General features: G+C 37.3%; 1 protein-coding gene across 5 annotated transcripts in view; it reads left to right on the top strand.

Annotated features, from left to right (window-relative positions):
* ppp2r5ca (protein phosphatase 2, regulatory subunit B', gamma a) overlaps positions 1-19938 on the top strand; it is a 147242-nt gene that overhangs the window by 62396 nt on the left and 64908 nt on the right. For all 5 annotated transcript variants that reach the window (XM_039740962.1, XM_039740960.1, XM_039740959.1 and 2 more), the window contains one exon: positions 2925-3124. In XM_039740962.1, the coding sequence (XP_039596896.1) occupies positions 2925-3124 (200 nt within the window). The remainder of the gene's footprint in view (positions 1-2924; positions 3125-19938) is intronic.

Raw genomic sequence — 19938 nt, 5'->3', positions numbered from 1 at the left:
ATATAGTGCTTTTCTGACTTATTTCAAACACTTAACATAGACAGTGGGGGACCACCTTCTGCAACCAACAATGTGAAACATCCATCTGGATAATGCAACAGCAGCCATTTTTGAGCCAGTACTCTCACCAAACAGTAGTTATTAGGTGGTGAATGGGTGAGAGGGATAGCTAACCAATAAGTGACAGAGGATGAGTAGAGGGTCAGAATGACCAAGTTGTGGTGGACAATTTAGACAGGACATAGAGAAAAGCCGTTATCTTTTTAAAAGATACTTACAGATCTTTTTATGATCAAGAACTTTTTTTCTTTTTGTATAAAAATGCAGATTATGGTGCTCATTTTGCCATGCTGGTATAGGCTTTGAAAACTCTTGACAGTTTAATGTGGAAAAAGCAATTTCAGACAATGGCTATAGGAAATAATTTCCTTAGTGTTCAATTTATATTAATCTACTTTGTACCAGTGATACCCATAATTCTCTTATTTACATTCCTGAATGTGTATGTGCATGTGTCTGTAATGGACTTGTGTCCACTAGGAGTTGATTATTGCCTTTCTGCCTTATGACTGTGTAGTTTGTTTCTTCACAAAGACATATGACAAGGTACAAGAGATTACTTGGTTAAATATAAAAAGACATTATAAAGGCTATTTACTTAATTGACACCAGATAGTGGGATTATTATTTGTGGTTCTGCTAGTGTAGACTGCTGCCCTTTGCAGCACTAATTTGAATTAATTTGTTTAAATATGAACCATCCTACTAAGCAAAATATCAAAAAATATCTGAGACTATCTTTAAATCCTGACTCTTTCTTTTTAACCAAGCATCTGCAATTGTATTGGTGTAAAACTAAATGGAGAAGGATGAAATGCACTTTCTGTGTTAAAATTCTTTTCAAAATCATGTTTGAAATTTTAGCTTTAGACTGTGAGCTTTGACCCATTGATTCTGAGCTGAGTTAGGTGGATTTGATAAGAAATTAATAATGAGACAGCCCCTTTCATTTTAATTAGGACTAATTCACTTTCTCCCTGTGTGTTCTAATTGCAGTTGTTTTGCCAGATACAAGAATGTGAAATAGCCTGAAGGATCTTCTGCTTCAGGGCGCATATCGTAGTTCTGTTTAAAAAAAGAAAACAAAATGTCCTCTGTAGAATAGGTCATATAAATTGTTTTTCATAGCTCAATTGCAGTACCTACGTGATTGCACTATTTACAGTCATATCTTGAGCCTGACATGCATTGTCTAGGTCAGCTTTTTACCTTGCCTAACCAATCGTGTATAAAGTATCTGTAATTATAACTTTATTATCTGTTCCCACTACAAGCTACGTGTTTCCTTTCATTAAATTGATTTTATAGAAATAGGCATGGAGTTATATTTTTTTTATTGGAAGCACTAGTTAAGTAGTAGTTTATAAATGTACAAATATTATACAGTAGTTTTACCATAGTTAATGTCAGTGCCCTTAAACTACTGAAAGTACTCTGTTTTTGTCTCTCATGCTAAAGTCACTGAAAAAGATCATACAGAACAGTTTAAGTTGAGGTGGCTAGAGGCGATGTTTTGGGCATGTCAAACGTGGAGGAGATCGCTGGGCAGACCTAGGACATCCTGCACAGATTATATCTCTCGGCTGGCCTGAGAACACCTCGGTATCCCCCTGATGGAGTTGGATGGACTAAGGGACATCTGGGCATCTTTGCTTAGATTGCTGCCCACTTATTTCATTGTTAAATTTATTCATATTTCAGCATTTTGTTTCTTGGAGGTGTGGTTTTGAAAAACCTTAAGTATAGATAGAAAAATCTGATGTCAAATGTAACAAGTCAAACAAGGAGTATGTTTTTTTTTAAAGGTGTCAGTCCTTCTATAAACAGTATATTATATAAGGATACAGTGATGATTCCCCAATGTCAGGCTTTACATACAATGTTGTTCTAGAAGCCAAACTTCACACATGCTGAGTAGCTTATCACACAAAACTTAGGGCCATGTCACATTATAATCGTTCTGATAAAATCATACTGATTTAATTGGCTGTCAGGAGAAGATGAGATTACAACATGGCTGGGAAGCTGTCACAAATTTGTTAAATTTGTCCCATGCCCAGTGATTTTTCCATTGTGTAAACTAACATGATTCTGTTACGAGATCAGCAACTGCAGTTGGCAAGTGTGACATATCCTGTCACTAGAAGCTGCATAATGTGAAATCGGCTTTACTCGAACAGAAAAAGACCAGTCCAAGAAATAAGTCCTCGAAGGTCTAGTTCAAGGCACCAGTATAATGCAAAAGGCATGAAAGGTAATTGTTGATTTATACAAGACTTTGTTTCTGATAACTGAAAAAGTAAGGCATTGAATATTGGAAAACAATAAGCAGAAAAGTTTTAGTTAGAATATTTTTTTACTATTTGTTGTTTCTTCTTTGACCAGGTTTAGACATGAAGTTCACAATAAGAAATGCTGTATTTTTCCATGACTTGCTGGTGTTTACAATGCATCTGATTGACATTTGTTTTCAGAAGGGTGTATTTTGTTCTAAAGACATCTTATGCCATGAAATTCCATTAGTTGTCTGTAATTTTACATATTTTCAAAATCTTATGCATGTAAATTTGTGTTAACAGTCCATCCCTTTCTAAAGTTCTTTAGAAAGGTGAAACACCATGACACCATATCAGATATTTCTGACTTTGTAGTTTGCAGCTGAAACAAACCTTCTAAATTACATAAAGGTAAAGGAGTAAAACTGAGTTTATAGCAGAGAATTAATGCCCCCAATGTTACAAAAACTTGGTAATGTTTCTTAAAATGTCTAGTATTTAAACAAAATGTTTTTCTTGAATGGAGACATCTCAGGCCAGACTGTTTAAAGGCTTTATGTAATCATTATAATATTCCTTTTTTAATAGATGTCCCACCTGCAGAGCAAGAAAAACTTTTCATTCAGAAGCTGCGTCAGTGCTGTGTTCTGTTTGATTTTGTATCCGATCCTTTAAGTGACTTGAAGTGGAAAGAGGTGAAAAGAGCTGCTCTGAGTGAAATGGTGGAATACATCACACACAATCGAAATGTTATTACTGAGCCTATTTATCCAGAGGTAGTTCACATGGTAAGTTCCCGTTTGGTTTTTTTTTTTGTTTTTGGTTTTTTTTTTTGGAGTTTGAAATTTATGCTTTTTATCCAAATATTTAGTCCTATATGTAAAATACAGATTTTGAGCTTTACTTTTGTAATAATCAGTGTTTTCTGACATGTATATTAACTGAAAGCATATGAAAATTGTCCAGCCTAGGCATAGCCTTTCATCATTCCAGTGCTGTGTTTTGGAAATTGTGTTTGTAAGCAACACCTATTATTCACTATATATAGGTTTTAGTGATCAGTAGTATATGTAATATGTAGACAATTGCAGTGTAAATATTCTTGCTGCAATTCCCCACTGCTCAGTAACAAATTTGTTGTTTCAGAACTGTTCAGCTTAATCTATTGGTTTGGCAAAGATTTAGTATTGTGTTCTCGCATTTTTGTCTGAAAAAAGGCAGTTGTTAAGGGACATAGGAGAGAATTAATACAGTAGGGCACTAAAGTTCTGCAGAGTTTTTTTTGCCACAGTGTGTCAATTATTAGGATTTTTATTTTTGCATTTTCTATGGGGAATGTAGAAACAATGAATTTTGTGCATCACTGCTTTATTCCAAAAGATGAGGCACAGTTAATGTGAGCAAAATAGCAAAGATTCAATATTAAATGCTAGGTCTATATTTACAGTCATGTTTTCAGTGTTGCATAGAAGATAGCTTGATATAAACAATGCAGTTTGTAAGATATTTTTGGCTAGTACTATAACTGACATTTTAAATTATATCTTTACTAGCTCTAACTTTTCCTATTCCTAAAGGAAAAGAATCTGATGAAAGGATGCGGTTTTTATGTCTGTATATTTAAATAGCATATTTAAATATATAGACCTACAATGGCATCATAGAACTATCTTAGCTATTGTCAAATTTTAATATAGATCTCGGAGCATATTAAAACATTTTACCTTAATGGAGTAATAACCGGAGTGTGAGTTCAGTTTAATTTTACAAAGTGGTGTTTGTACAGGTTTGTGAGCATCCTAACTAGTGCTATCAAATTAGTCCAATTATACAAGCTTTTTTTTATACAGTGTAACCTTGGTTGTCAAACATAATTTGTTCCTAAAGGCTGTTAGGAAACCAATTTGCTTGAAAACTGAAACCATTTCCCATAAGAATTAATTTAAAGTGGATTAATCTGTTCCTGAACCCCAGGTGATTGCTTATTTAAACCTTTATAACAGTACTTCATTCATAAAATCCTATACAAAAACAATGAAAATGCATAAAATGTTACACAAAACGAGTAAACACGATAAGTAGATAAAAGATGGATGAAAATTTAACTTCACTTTACCTGTATGAAAGAGAGCTGACAGCATAAGTGGAAGGTTTTCAGGAATGGGTTGGTGAGAAATGTTGTTTGGAAGGTCAGTCCCCTTCCATACAAAACATCAGATAATTGTCCTACATTTTTTTTTCTCTTTCTCTTTTTCTGTCTCTTAGCACCACTTGACTCTGCTTGAGACTAACTGGGCTTCAGTCTCAATTAAACCATGTCCAATGAGATTTGATTTTACCTGCATTTTAAAATATTTCTGAAATGAGAATGGTATTGTCATTGAAAAGGTTTATGATGGGGTTTGCTAAAGCTTTGTCAGGGTGTCAATACAGTATAAAAATACAAATTTTATAAGTGTGGACCATAATTTAACAGTAGATGATATCACATGATTTGTATTTGTTTAGAGTCCTGGAGACCTCAGCCATCAAGCTGCCTCCCCCATTTGGCCATTCCACAGCTGAAACATTGTTTGGCCAGCCAATCCGATGAAAGGATCCCTCTGCCCCACGATTCCTGTGATCCTCAGTCAGGCATGACTTAACCTTAGGCAGGCAAAGCAATTTGGCAGGTGGGCCGTGGCACCGAGTGCTAAACTGAAGTAGTAAGTCTTCAGCTGAGATTTAAAAGCTGAGACTGAAGGGGCATCTCTTATTGTAGCAGGCAGACCATTCCACAGTTTAGGGGCCTTGTAACTAAAAGCTTGATCTTCCACTGTTATTTTATTAATCCTTGGAATCGTAAGCAGACCGGCATCTTGAGATCATAATGTGCGCTCTGGTTTGTAAGTCATGATAAGTTCAGACAAGTAAGCGGACCTTGGCCATTTAATGCTTTATATGTTACAAGGAGGATTTTGAAATCTGCCCTAAACATAACCGGGAGCCAGTGTAAGGATTTAAGAACTAGAGTTGTGTGTTCATACTTTTTTGTTCTTGAAATAATTCTTGCAACAGGATTTTGGATTAACTGGAGGCTGTATAAAGAACAGTTTGAACAGCCAGTGAACACCGCATTGCAGTAGTCAATCCTACTAGAGATAAATGCATGAATTAATTTCTCAGAATCCTGTTTATTTAGAAAGCACCTTAATTTCCTAACATTTTAAGATGGAAGAAACATGTTTTGGACAACTTTGTAATATGCACTTTAAATGACATGCTAGAGTCAAAGATAACTCCTAGATTGCGGGCTGATTCAGTAAAATTAATTGGGATTCCAACTGAGTTAAATGATGACAAAATATTGCTGTGATCAGCGTCATTCCCTCCAACAATTAACATCTCTGTTTTATCTGTATTTAAAGACAAGTAGTTCTCATTCATCCATTCCTTTAATTCACTAACACAACTAATTAAAGACAACATCGAGAAACTTCATTTGATTTAAATGAAAGGTATAACTGGGTGTCATCTGCATACAAGTGAAAATTAACATTATGTTTCCTAATGAGAGATCCCAGTGGAAGCATGTAAAGTGAAAACAGTAAAGGTCCCAGTACTGAGCCCTGTGGGACACCATATTGAACTTCTGTGTATAATGATGGAGTACTGTCAGCACATTTCTGTACATATATCGATTTGATAAATAAGAACTAAACCAAGCGAGCACGGGCCTGTAAGCCCAACATCATTTTTTAGCCTGTGCAGTAAAATAGAATGGTCAATGGTGTCAAATGCTGCACTTAAGTCCAACAACATAATTACAGTGGAGTTTCCTTCATCAGAGGATATCAGAATGTCATTTACAACCCGTGTTAGTGCCGTTTCTGTACTATGACCAGTGCGGAAACCAGACTGGAATTTCTCAAATAAATTGTAATGTGTAAGGTGTGACTGAAGCTGACTGGCGACTACTTTTTCTAGTATTTTAGAGAGAAATGGTAAATTTGAAATAGGCCTATAGTTATTTAGTATGTGTGGGTCTAGGTCTGACTTTTTAAGTAAAGGTTTAATGACTGACACTTTTAGTGCATCAGGTACTGTGCCATGCAATAATGAATGTTTAGAATAGGTGCTGCAAGAACATCCATTGCACTTTTTACTAGTTTTGTTGGCACTGGATCTAGGGAACAAGTAGTGGGCTTCATTTTAGAAATTAAAGTTAAGACTTCCTGCTCAGTTACAGGATTAAAATTACTAAAGTGCTGAATGCAATGTGAGGCAGGGTCTGCTAAGCTAGTATTTGGTTTGTACTGTGATGCTGATCTGGGATCTTTTAATTTTCTCATTGAAGAAGTTCATAAAGTCTGTACTGCTAATATCTGTTGGTATTTTGCACTGTTGATCTGAATTCCCATTTGTTAATTTAGCCACTGTTCTAAACAGTACCCGAGGATTTTTATTATTGCTATCTATTAATGTAGAATAGTATTCTGAGCGAGCTTTAAAGAGGGCTTTTTTATATTTTTTAACTCTCTGTCCATGCAATTTGAAAGACATGTAGCTTTGTTGTTCTCCATCTGCTCCAGTTTTGACACTCTAATTTAAGAGCTCGAGTTTTTCATTAAACCAGGGAGAGTTTCTATGTGCTTTGATCACTTTTGTTTTAAGGGGAGCCACTGCGTCCAGAGTATCTCTCAAGGTCACTGCTGATCTAAATTGTTTTCCACGTTTACATTTGATGTTAACTCATCTAAATGGTTTTCCACAATTACACTTACTCAAAGTATCTATACATTTTGAAGCAGAATTACAATCTAGATGTTGCACTGTTTTTGTTTTAATCTGTGAGTGCTTGGCATGGGCAGAACTAAATCAAATGTAATTAAGAAGTGATCGGAAATAACTACATTTAATGGAGTAATATTTAAATTTTGAATTTCAACTTTGTAAGTTATAATTAAATCTAATGTGTGGTTATGATTATGAGTTGGACCTTTGACAATCTGACAAAATCCTACTGAATTTAACAAATAAGTAAAACATTTGCTAAAAGTGTCAGTTTCCACATCAATGTGTACATTAAAATCCCCATCAGAACTACGTGATCATAATTTATAGCCAAATCAGACAGAAGGTTGCTAAATTCAGTCATGAACAATGAATATGGCCCTGGTGGTCTGTAGACTAGCACTATAATTGTGTTGGAATCTGTTTTAATATTTAAAATGAATGCCTCAAAGGATGTAAAGTTGCCTAAATTTTTAGAGTGATTTGCATTTTGTTACAATGAATTATTCCAAGGCGCCCCACCAGAATCTCTAGACTTATGAAGGAACGAGTATCCATCTGGTGACGCCTCAGCTAGGGGAACAGTGTCACATTTACTAAGCCAGGTTTCAGTGAGAAGACACAGATCAGATTTTGTACTTAATATATATCATTTACCAAAACAGCTTTAGTGCCAAGAGAGCAATGTTCAATAAACAGCATTTAAAACTGCATGGTTCTTTCTGAACTGCTGATATATTTTTGTTTTAATTTGAATTAAATTTCTATTACAGATGCCCCTGGTGGAGGTCTGGATTTATCCCTTGGTATAATTATACACCTTATTTTTGGTTATCAATTAATTTAAGGTTTGTATCAAGACTAAATTTACTGGATGCCCCACAACAGGGATTATGGGTAACAGCTTCAGGAAAATAACAGGTGGGATAAACAGCCTGTGATTTAAGATCACATGACTGCAGCCTGGATAGTGCTCTAATCAGTCAACCAGGCAGTTTTGCTGCCATATTTTGGGATAATACATAAGATCCCCTCCAGTTAGGATGAAGACCATCTCTTCTGAAAAATCCAGGCCTTTCCCAAAAATCATCCCAATTGTTCAAAAATGCTATGCTTTTATTTGCACACCAGGTTTCTAGCCAGCAGTGAAAGGAATGCAATCTGCTATAAATCACATCCCTCTATATAATCTTGGTAAGGGACCAGATACAATTAAATTCGACATTTTCTTTTAGCTTTGGTGCATAGAGAGATGAAGTTCCTCTTTAATACCTCAGATTGCTGTAAATAAATATCATTAGTGCCGACATGCAGCAATAAGGTAGATACTTCATCGTCGCAACACGTCCAATCGGCCTTTATGTCAGAAATCTTGGCCCCTGCAAGGCATTTAACATTAACTGCTGGTTTAACATAGTTTGGAACTCTAACATTCCTCACAATGGAATCGCCAATTTATGAGCACTTTCTTATTCTCAGTTTCCATAGGCATGCTGTGGAGTGCTGATAATCTGTTCTGGGTGAATTGGTGACCTGGATGCTGAGGGACTAAATTTTGGATTCTTAGACCCCCGTCTTACTGTTACCCACTCGCCATGTGGCTAAATTGGTGCTGCTAACTTCGGCCATGCACGGACTACAGTGGGACCTGGAGAGACTGAAGCCGAATCAGAAGTATCCGAATTGTCTAAACAAACCGAGTCGATCCAATTTTCAGTTTGCCTAATTGCTATCAGGTTCCTAACACGGTCCTCCAATTTGCATATTTTCCCGACCAACTCTAAGTTAACTAAACACTTTTGGCAGGTGAAGCTGTCTACACTGTCGGCCGGAAAACCTGAACTGTACATGCTGCAGGACACACAATATACAAACGTGCCCTCAACGGGCAGAGAGCAGATATAACTTATGTTTAACGCTGATATCATCATCTCCGTTTTTGTAGCAACTTCAGTTATTATAGTAACTTCGGTGTTCAGCTGAATTACTAAGAGACCGTCGGCTTTAAGTTTCCACCATCTGCTGAGCGATCCACTTTGATTTCTCACTGCTGGTTATTTCACCTGGTCAGCTGTCGGCTTTACTTCAGTTAAACTTACTCAGGTGTTTGCAAAGGGCTACGTGTCTGTGGGAGTAATGACCGAACTGGTGGCCACACAAAGAGCAAACACAAACAGCAAAGCTCAGGCAACTGATATTAAAATATAAGAGCCATCAAAATCCCAAGCATCTGCACTGCTGTCTTTTTTTCAGTTTAGTACTGACTGCTGGGTGCAAAAGGCCTTCTCAGGATAGTGAGCCATTAAAGCGGCAAATAGAAAAAAAGCTTAAGTCCTATACCAGCCACCTGCACTGACACTGCGCTTCCCTGCATTATTCTAATATTTTACTTTTTACTCATGCATCTGCAAATCATGGCACATGTATCACACTGTTGCATGGGTCCTTGATGAAAGACATATCTTGTTGCCAAATAGGCACAGGCAGAGAATTTTAGATCAGGAGGTAGTAAGTTATTAAGTCAGTGACAAGGTGAGAGCAGTAAACAAGCTAAGAAATCGGGCAAGAGGTAGACAGGTCAAAGGCAGACTTGTTTTATTGTTTTGGAAGTACCCAACAGGCAGTGGCAGGGTACAGTAAATATGACTTTTCAGAATAAAAAGCCAGTTGGGACCTGTGGACAAACCCAGAAAAACTGGATTGTCTCAGTATCAAGTTAGTATCTGCAAAATTTGTCTTCTTTTTTCTTCTTTACATATGCAGCAATATTTTAATAAGGGTGGCCTGAATATTTTAATTATACCTAATTGTTTTAGGCATTTATGAGTCAAAACAGCAGTCACATTGAGTGACAAGGCTCTTTAAAGCTAAGGTTTTAAAGAGTTGCTATAAAAGGAAAATTAGAATTATGAGTTTTTCATGAGTTTAAGAATGAATGGGACAGAATCTGATGCAAAAAATACTTTTAAAGTAGAAGAGAAGCATTTAGAAAGACTTGCCTAAGCACACTTGTATATCAAAGGGCAGAGCAGTGAGACAGGAAAAAAAATTGTGTTTACTAATGAAGATAATAAGTTAACCATTTAAAATTCCGAAAAGACTGATTGTGGAAGTGAAAATCAAAACAGGTCTTTTAAATAGTGTTGCTTTGCATAGTGCATCTGGACTAACATAATTCCAAAATTATTGGTATAGGTAAAACAAACAACCATACTTTTACAAACTAATGTCAGCTTTTGCATTTGAGCAAAACTTTTTTTAAACAAATCTGAGTGATCCGAAAGCCCTAATCTTAACACCTGGGAAATGCAAGGGATGACTGTGTGTTTGAAACAATGAGGGCTAAACTGTACTTTGTGACACCATGATGGAGGAAAGGAAATGGCTATATTTTTACAGCAGCAACACAAGTAAACAAGAAAGAAGTTGTACTTCAATCCATTTGCATAGCAGAGGTGGTAGGACAATGATAGGATAAAACAATTCACTCCTTCTGCAGCACATTTAACATTAACATTTGCCAAAGTTGTGTGTTAGTGCTGTGAGTTATATGTTTATTATGTAGATAACATCACATTTTTGCACAATTAATCATTAGTACTTTTTTGTTAAAAAATTGTGATACTGAAATGTATATGCAAAAACGCCATACTGGCATATAATTAAACTATGGGATTTTTTAATTGGGAATATAGTAATAAAATTGTTTATAATGTATTTCAATCTCAGCTGTTTTGAAAATTGTGTTATGTGATTTCAGTATGAAATCATTTAATTATACAGCCCCATCTCAAACTTTGCCTAAAGATAAGCATGGTTGGGCTGCACTAGTACTTGAATAGGAGATCATCTAGGAAATAGCGTGGGTTGCAGCTAGAAGAAGTGTTGGTGAGGCCAGTAAAGAGCACCCCAGTACAGTGACATGAACACTGTGCTGTAAATATGGGGCCCTCCTTAGGATAGGGATTTCCCCCAATGCTCTGGATAAATTGCCCATTACAGCCTCGTCCATACTGGTTCTGTAATAATCTACTGTCTCTAATTGGCTCTCACTCTTAACTTTTTCACCACCTGATAACTAATGAGTGGTGAACATACTGGTGCAATAATGGCTTCCGTCACATCATCAGGTGGGTGCTACACATTGGTGGTGGTTGAAGTGGTTTCCCTCTGTCTATGTAAAGAGCTTTGAGTAGCAAGAAAACTGTAATATGAATATATGTAATTAATTTTTATCATATAAAAATGTAAGTACTGCCGCACATTACATATCCAACACTCTTGAGACTCTCTTTCACTCTCTATAATCCATATCTACTATTAGAACAAAATTTAACTAGATGTATTTTAGTTTCAGTCAAATAAACAAAAAAAAAACGAGAAGTTGTTATATATTGCAGAACTGAATAATTTTACCCGATATATTCCAAAACTCAATATCCTTTTCTGAACTAAGTATTATGATAATATATTGTGGTAACCCTAATACTGATCTCCTATACATAGTATATTTTAAAACTGGTCACAATTAGGCTAGTTTTGTTTTAGCATGCATTTGTGTTGTATGTGACAAAATGTGAAAACAACTAACTTCCAAACACCTTTCTTTACACAAGTGTGGATGCTTATTGGAACAGAGTCAGTAGAAGTAATATCAGGAAAGTTAAAGGTGAAGTCTAATCAAAACTATCACAGATTAAGTTGAATTGTTTTGTAATCCAGTGTAACTTCCTCCAAAGGGTCTTTGAATAAACAGCTTTTACAAAATGCTATTTTCTCTAGACCTGTATGTTTTTAAGTGCAATGTTTAATTTCATTTTAGAGTTTTTAAAGTAGGTCCCCAAGCCACCATAGTTGGCTGTCTGTTCTTGCAAGTTTCTTTTATTATAAACAACATTTTGAGCATTCATCAGCATTCAGTAATGAACAGTAAGAGTTTATTAGATATAAGATATATTAATATAAAATGGGAACCAGACCAGGATGGGAAGTTAGTAAATAGTAAATGTACATACATTTAAGAATGAATGCCATATTTCATAATACCGTAAAGTGTAAATTTTGAGCACTGAATTTGTTAAACACCATATACTGTAATGGAAATTTACCTAACTTTTTCCAATTCAGTCAGAACTTTTCTACATAGTACACTAAAGTATTTACTTAGAGTGCATTTATTTTTATTTTTCTGTTTGGCTGGATTTTCTATCTGTGTCAGCCAATATTTGATCATCTGCAATTTAGCCATCATTGTGCCAAAATGTGAGTTTTTTGGAAGTTTATTCATTCTGCCATTTAATGTTCTCTCATCTCAATCTAAGTCATAATAATAGGTGAAGACAGTCAGATTAAGACTGATGTATTTCAAATGTTTATTTAATTTTGATGATTATTGCTGAAAACTAATGAAAGTCCCAAATTCAGTATCTCAGAAAATTAGAATATCAATTAAGACCAATGCAAAAAAAATGACTTTTAGAAATGTTGGCCAACAGAAAGGTATGAACATGAAAAGTATGAGCATGTACAGCACTCAGTATTTAGTTGGGGCTCCTTTGGCCTGGATTACTGCAGCAATGCAGCGTGGCATAGAGTCGATCAGTCTGTGGCACTGCTCAGGTGTTATGAGAGCACATGTTGCTCTGATAGTGGCCTTCAGCTCTTCTGAATTGTTGGGTCTGGCATATTGCATCTTCCTCTTCACAATTCCCCATAGATTTTCTATGGGGTTAAGGTCAGGGGAGTTTGCTGGCCAATCAAGAACAGGGATACCATGGTCCTTAAACCAGGTACTGGTAGTTTTAGCACTTTGTGCAGGTGCCAGGTCCTGTTGGAAAATGAAATATGCATCTCCGTAAAGTTTGTCGGCAGCAGGAAGCATGAAGTGCTCTAAAACTTCCTGGTAGATGGCTGCGTTGACCTTGGACCTCAGAAAACACAATGGACCAACACCAGCAGATGACATGGCACCTCAAACCATCACTGACTGTGGAAACTTTACACTGGACCTCAAGCAACGTGGATTCTGTGCCTCTCCTCTCTTCCTCCAGACTCTGGGACCTTGATTTCCAAAGGAAATGCAAAATTTATTTTCATCAGAGAACATAACTTTGGACCACTCAGCAGCAGTTTTGTGTTTAGCCCAGGCGAGACGCTTCTGACGCTGTCTCTTGTTCAAGAGTGGCTTGACACAAGGAATGTAACAGCTGAAACCCATGTCTTGCATACGTCTGTGCGTGGTGGTTCTTGAAGCACTGACTCCAGCTGCAGTCCACTCTTTGTGAATCTCCCCCACAGTTTTGAATGGGTTTTGTTTCACAATCCTCTTCAGGGTGCGGTTATCCCTATTGCTTGTACACTTTTTTCTACCACATCTTGTCTTTCCCTTCGCCTCTCTATTAATATGCTTGGACACAGAGCTCTGTGAACAGCCAGCCTCTTTAGCAATGACCTTTTGTGTCTTGCCCTCCTTGTGCAAGGTGTCAATGGTTGTCTTTTTGACAACTGTCAAGTCAGCAGTCTTCCCCATGATTGTGTAACCTACAGAACTAGACTGAGAGACGGACCATTTAAAGGCTTTTGCAGGTGTTTTGAGTTAATTAGCTGATAAGAGTGTGGCACCAGGTGTCTTCAATATTGAACCTTTTCACAATATTCTAATTTTCCGAGATACTGAATTTTGGACTTTCATTAGTTGTCAGTTATAATCATCAAAATTAAAAGAAATAAACATTTGAAATACATCAGTCTGTGTGTAATGAATGAATCTAATATACAAATTTCACTTTTTGAATGGAATTACTGAAATAAATCCACTTTGTCATGATATTCTAATTTTATGACCGGCACCTGTATATTCCATGCGCTACAGATACATTGTTTTTTACTACAGCCAGTGAGTAAAAATAGTCTTGTCATTTGAAATGCAAAGCAGACAAAATAAAGACATTTACCAATTTGTAAACTTTGTTCATAGATTGAAAGGAATCTCTTTCCCATATAATTTTGATGTCACTCTCTAGATGCAAGAGAGACTCAGCAGACCCTGGGTCATTATTTATTAGAATTGTCAAATCAGAGCCCTGATGTTGGTCCTATTAAAATGCTTTGCCAGGATCTGAAGGAAGCCATTATTCCAAGATATGTTTGAAATATAAAGGAATTGAATCAATTCTATACAAGGAATAACCAAAGCACCTACCATATTAGGTGTAGGTCTGATCATCAGCTACAGAAAGCATTTGGTGGTGGTTATTTGCTCCTGAAGGAGGGTCCACTAGTTACTGAATGTAAAGGTGGCTTGAGATTGTATCCTATTCCAGTTTTTGGAAGGTTTTTATCAATGTTGCTTTTTCCACTACCATCCATTGATCAGACCAGGCCAAGTCAATTTTGCTGCATATGTGATGGTTTGCAAATAAGGTAGTTGCTTAGTAAAACTGTTGCTTAGTAAAAGGCAGCATAGTCACTGGTTACATATGACTTATGTCATGCAGACAAGATACCTGTATACAAAGATTTATTTCTTTGCTTACTATTTTTAAACAATACTAACAATACTTAGTTCGCATAGAGTAGTGTTTTTATATATATATATATATAGATATATATACAGTGGTGTGAAAAATATTTGCCACCTTCCTGATTTCTTATTCTTTTGCATGTTTGTCACACAAAATGTTTCTGATTATCAAACACATTTAACCATTAGTCAAATATAACACAAGTAAACACAAAATGCAGTTTTTAAATGATGGTTTTTATTATTTAGGGAGAAAAAAAAATCCAAACCTACATGGTCCTGTGTGAAAAAGTAATTGCCCCTTGTTAAAAATAACCTAACTGTGGTGTATCACACCTGAGTTCAATTTCCGTAGCCACCCCCAGGCCTGATTACTGCCACTCCTGTTTCAATCAAGAAATCACTTAAATAGGAGCTGCCTGACACAGAGAAGTAGACCAAAAGCACCTCAAAAGCTAGACATCATGCCAAGATCCAAAGAAATTCAGGAACAAATGAGAACAGAAGTAATTGAGATCTATCAGTCTGGTAAAGGTTATAAAGCCATTTCTAAAGCTTTGGGACTCCAGCGAACCACAGTGAGAGCCATTATTCACAAATGGCAAAAACATGGAACAGTGGTGAACCTTCCCAGGAGTGGCTGGCCGACCATAATTACCCCAAGAGTGCAAAGACGACTCATCCGAGAGGTCACAAAAGACCCCAGGACAACATCTAAAGAACTGCAGGCCTCACTTGCCTCAATTAAGGTCAGTGTTCACGACTCCACCATAAGAAAGAGACTTGGCAAAAACGGCCGGCATGGCAGATTCCCAAGACAAAGCCACTGTTAAACAAAAAGAACATTAGGGCTCGTCTCAGTTTTGCTAAGAAACATCTCAATGATTGCCAAGACTTTTGGGAAAATACCTTGTGGACTGATGAGACAAAAGTTGAACTTATTGGAAGGCAAATGTCCCGTTACATCTGGCGTAAAAGGAACACAGCATTTCAGAAAAGAACATCATACCAACAGTAAAATATGGTGGTGGTAGTGTGATGATCTGGGGTTGTTTTGCTGCTTCAGGACCTGGAAGGCTTGCTGTGATAGATGGAACCATGAATTCTATTGTCTACCAAAAAATCCTGAAGGAGAATGTCCGGCCATCTGTTCGTCAACTCAAGCTGAAGCGATCTTGGGTGCTGCAACAGGACAATGACCCAAAACACACCAGCAAATCCACCTCTGAATGGCTGAAGAAAAACAAAATGAAGACTTTGGAGTGGCCTAGTCAAAGTCCTGACCTGAATCCAATTGAGATGCTATGGCATGACCTTAAAAAGGCGGTTCGTGCTAGAAAACCCTTAAATAAAGCTGAATTGCAACAATTCTGCAAAGATGAGTGGGCCAAAATTCCTCCAGAGCTGTAAAGACTCATTGCAAGTTATTGCAAACACTTGATTGCAGTTATTGCTGCTAAGGGTGGCCCAACCAGTTATTAGGTTCAGGGGCAATTACTTTTTCACACAGCGCCATGTAGGTTTGGATTTTTTTTTCTTACTAAATAATAAAAACCATCATTTAAAAACTGCATTTTGTGTTTACTTGTGTTATATTTGACTAATGGTTAAATGTGTTTGATGATCAGAAACATTTTGTGTGACAAACATGCAAAAGAATAAGAAATCAGGAAGGGGGCAAATAGTTTTTCACACCACTGTATATATTGTATATATAAATAAATATATATTGTATATATAAATAAATATATATTTTTAGCAAAAAAAGAAACGTCCCTTTTTCCAAGACTGTGTATTTCAACAGTAATGTTTTAAAAATCCAAATAACTTTACAGATCGTCATTGTAAAGGGTTTAAACCATGTTTTCCATGCATGTTCAATTAACCATAATCAATTAATTAACATGCACCTGTGGAATGGTCGTTAAGACCTTAACAGCTTACAGAAAGTAGGCATTTAAGGTCACAGTTCTTAAAACGCAGGACACTAAAGAGACTTGTCCACAAGACTGTGAAAAACACCCAAAGAAAGATGCCCAGGGTCCCTGCTCATCTGCGTGTACGTGCATTAGGCATGCTGCAGGGAGGCATGAGGACTGCTGATGTGGCTAGGGCAATAAATTGCCATGTCCGCACTGTAAGATGCCTAAGACAGCGCTACAGGGAGACGGGAAGGACAGCTGATCATCCTCGCAGTGGAAGACCACGTGAAACAACACCTGCACAGGATCGGTACATCCGAATATCACACCTGCATGACAGGTACAGGATGGCCACAACAACTGCCCGATTCACACCAGGAACACACAATCCCTCCATCAGTGCTCAGACTGTCCGCAATAGGCTGAGAGAGGCTGGACTGAGGGCTTGTAGGCCTGTTGTAAGGCAGGTCCTTACCAGACATCACCAGCAACAACGCCGCCTATGGGCACAAACCCACCTTTGCTGGACCAGACAGGAGTGGCAAAAAGTGCTCTTCACTGATGAGTCACGGTTTTGTCTCACCAGGGGTGATGGACGGATTCGTGTTTATCGTCGAAGGAATGAGCATTACACCGAGGCCTGTACCCTGGAGCGGGATTGATTTGGATCTATGGCTAGGGCCATTCCCCCCAGAAATGTCCAGAAACTTGCAGGTGCCTTGGTGGAAGAGTGGGGTAACATCTCACAGCAAGAACTGACAAATCTGGTCCAGTCCATGAGGAGGAGATGCACTGCAGTACTTCAAGCAGTTGGTGGCCACACCAGATACTGACTGGTACTTTTGATTTTGAGCCTCCCTTCATTCAGGGACACATTGTGAAACATTTTTAGTTTATGTCTTATGGTGTTGACTGTTTTAGTGTTCATACAAATATTTACACATTAAGTTTACTGAAAGTAAAAACAGTTGAAAGTCAGAGGATGTTTCTTTTTTTGCTGAGTATGTATATAAATAAATACTTATACTTTATTTATTACTTATAAATATAAATACTTGCTATTTTGGCACATTGTAGTAACAAGTATAACAAACTACATAGGCAAAGTCCAAGTGCTTATTGGCCATGTTTAAAGCCAGTCAAAATTTGACCCATAATATTGTGATTTGTACTATATATATCAAGTATCAAAGAAGTTGGCAGAAATGTTTAGCCTGGCTACTGAAATACAACAGCAGATGATAAACTTCAAACAAGTAAAAAGAGAAGCAAGAATAACAATTCCCTACAGTGCAGATATGGTACACATTATTGCAGTAATTAATATGCAAATACGGGTTGATCCATTGCATTCAAATTATAGGAAATACCTACTCTTTGAATTATTATATAGATAGATAAGAGATATACTGTATACTGTATACTGTATGTGTATATCTATATATATATATATATATATATATATATATATATATATATATATATACACAAATTGAGAGAGAAAAAAAATACTTGTGGCAGTGGTCTGGTTTGTTTCAGAATCTAATAGAAATGGCGCATAACACCAACTTGCACAAGTTAACCAGAAGCCTGATTCTACTTGGTGGTACTCTTATCAGTCTGATAGCACCTCCTGGGTACTCGTACTCCATATTGTTTACATCGTATGACCTTGCTAAAGTGCTAAATCAGTACTGGACTTAATAGTCAAAAGACAGAAAATATAAACGGGCTGAATGTAAAATGCACAAAGTTGCAGTCACAGCTGTGCAAAACAGTCGCTGTTAAAAACGTTGGCAGTCTCGCATAGTAGTCAGATTTTTTTTGTGTTTATGCAGGGTATTCCAGATACAAAGTTTATTTTGACTAGAATTGGTCACATGGAAATTTGCAGCTAGAAGATGGATTAATTTCTTTTACGAACCCATTTAATATTTCAAATAAAATTCAATATTTCAAATCATTCAACTCTCCTTACTGTTACTGCAGTCAACATGTAATTTACAATAGGACTGAAATGTACTGTGAAATGCATAATTATTACACTTTCTGCGGGGACACCAGTAAAGATGAAACAACTACTACAGTGCATCCAGAAAGTATTCACAGCACATCACGTTTTCCACATTTTGTTATATTACAGCCTTATTACAAAATAGAATAAATTCATTTTTTCCTCAGAATTCTACACACAACACCCCATAATGACAACATGAAAAAGGTTTACTTGAGATTTTTGCAAATTTATTAAAAATGAAAAAATTGAGAAAGCACATGTACATAAGTATTCACAGCCTTTGCCGTGAAGCTCAAAATTGAGCTTGATTGCATCCTGTTTCCCCTGATCATCCTTGAGATGTTTCTGCAGCTTAATTGGAGTCCACCTGTGGTAAATTCAGTTGATTGGACATGATTTGAAAAGGCACACACCTGTCTATATAAGGTCCCACAGTTGACAGTTCATGTCAGAGCACAAACCAAGCATGAAGTCAAAGGAATTGTCTGTAGACCTCCAAGACAGGATTGTCTCGAGGCACAAATCTGGGGAAGGTTACAGAAAAACTTCTGTTGCTTTGAAGGTCCCAATGAGCACAGTGGCCTCGATCATCCATAAGTGGAAGAAGTTCGAAACCACCAGGACTCTTCCTAGAACTGGCCGGCCATCTAAACTGAGCGATCGAGGGAGAAGGGCCTTAGTCAGGGAGGTGACCAAGAACCCGATGGTCACTCTGTCAGAGCTCCTCTGTGGAGAGAAGAGAACCTTCCAGAAGGACAATCATCTCTGCAGCATTCCACCAATCATGCCTGTATGGTAGAGTGGCCAGACAGAAGCCACTCCTTAGTAAAAGGCACATGGCAGCCCGCCTGGAGTTTGCCAAAAGGCACCTGAAGGACTCTCAGACCATGAGAAACAAAATTCTCTGGTCTGATGAGACAAAGATTGAACTCTTTGGTGTGAATGCCAGGTGTCACGTTTGTAGGAAACCAGGCACCGCCCATCACCAGGCCAATACCATCCCTACAGTAAAGCATGGTGGTGGCAGCATCATGCTTTGGGGATGTTTTTCAGCGGCAGTAACTGAGAGACTAGTCAGGATAAAGGGAAAGATCACTGCAGCAATGTACAGACACATCCTGGATGAAAACCTGCTCCAGAGCGCTCTTGACCTCAGACTGGGGTGACGGTTCATCTTTCAGCAGGACAACAACCCTAAGCACACAGCCAAGATATCAAAGGAGGGGTTTCAGGACAACTCTGTGAATGTCCTTGAGTGGCCCAGCCAGAGCCCAGACATTAATCCGATTGAGCATCACTGGAGAGATCTTAAAATGGCTGTGCACCGACTCTTCCCATCCAACCTGATGGAACTTGAGAGATGCTGCA

This window comes from Polypterus senegalus, chromosome 18, assembly GCF_016835505.1.
Source record: "Polypterus senegalus isolate Bchr_013 chromosome 18, ASM1683550v1, whole genome shotgun sequence".
NCBI classification, from domain to species: domain Eukaryota; kingdom Metazoa; phylum Chordata; class Cladistia; order Polypteriformes; family Polypteridae; genus Polypterus; species Polypterus senegalus.
This window is presented reverse-complemented; position numbering and strand designations above follow the sequence as displayed.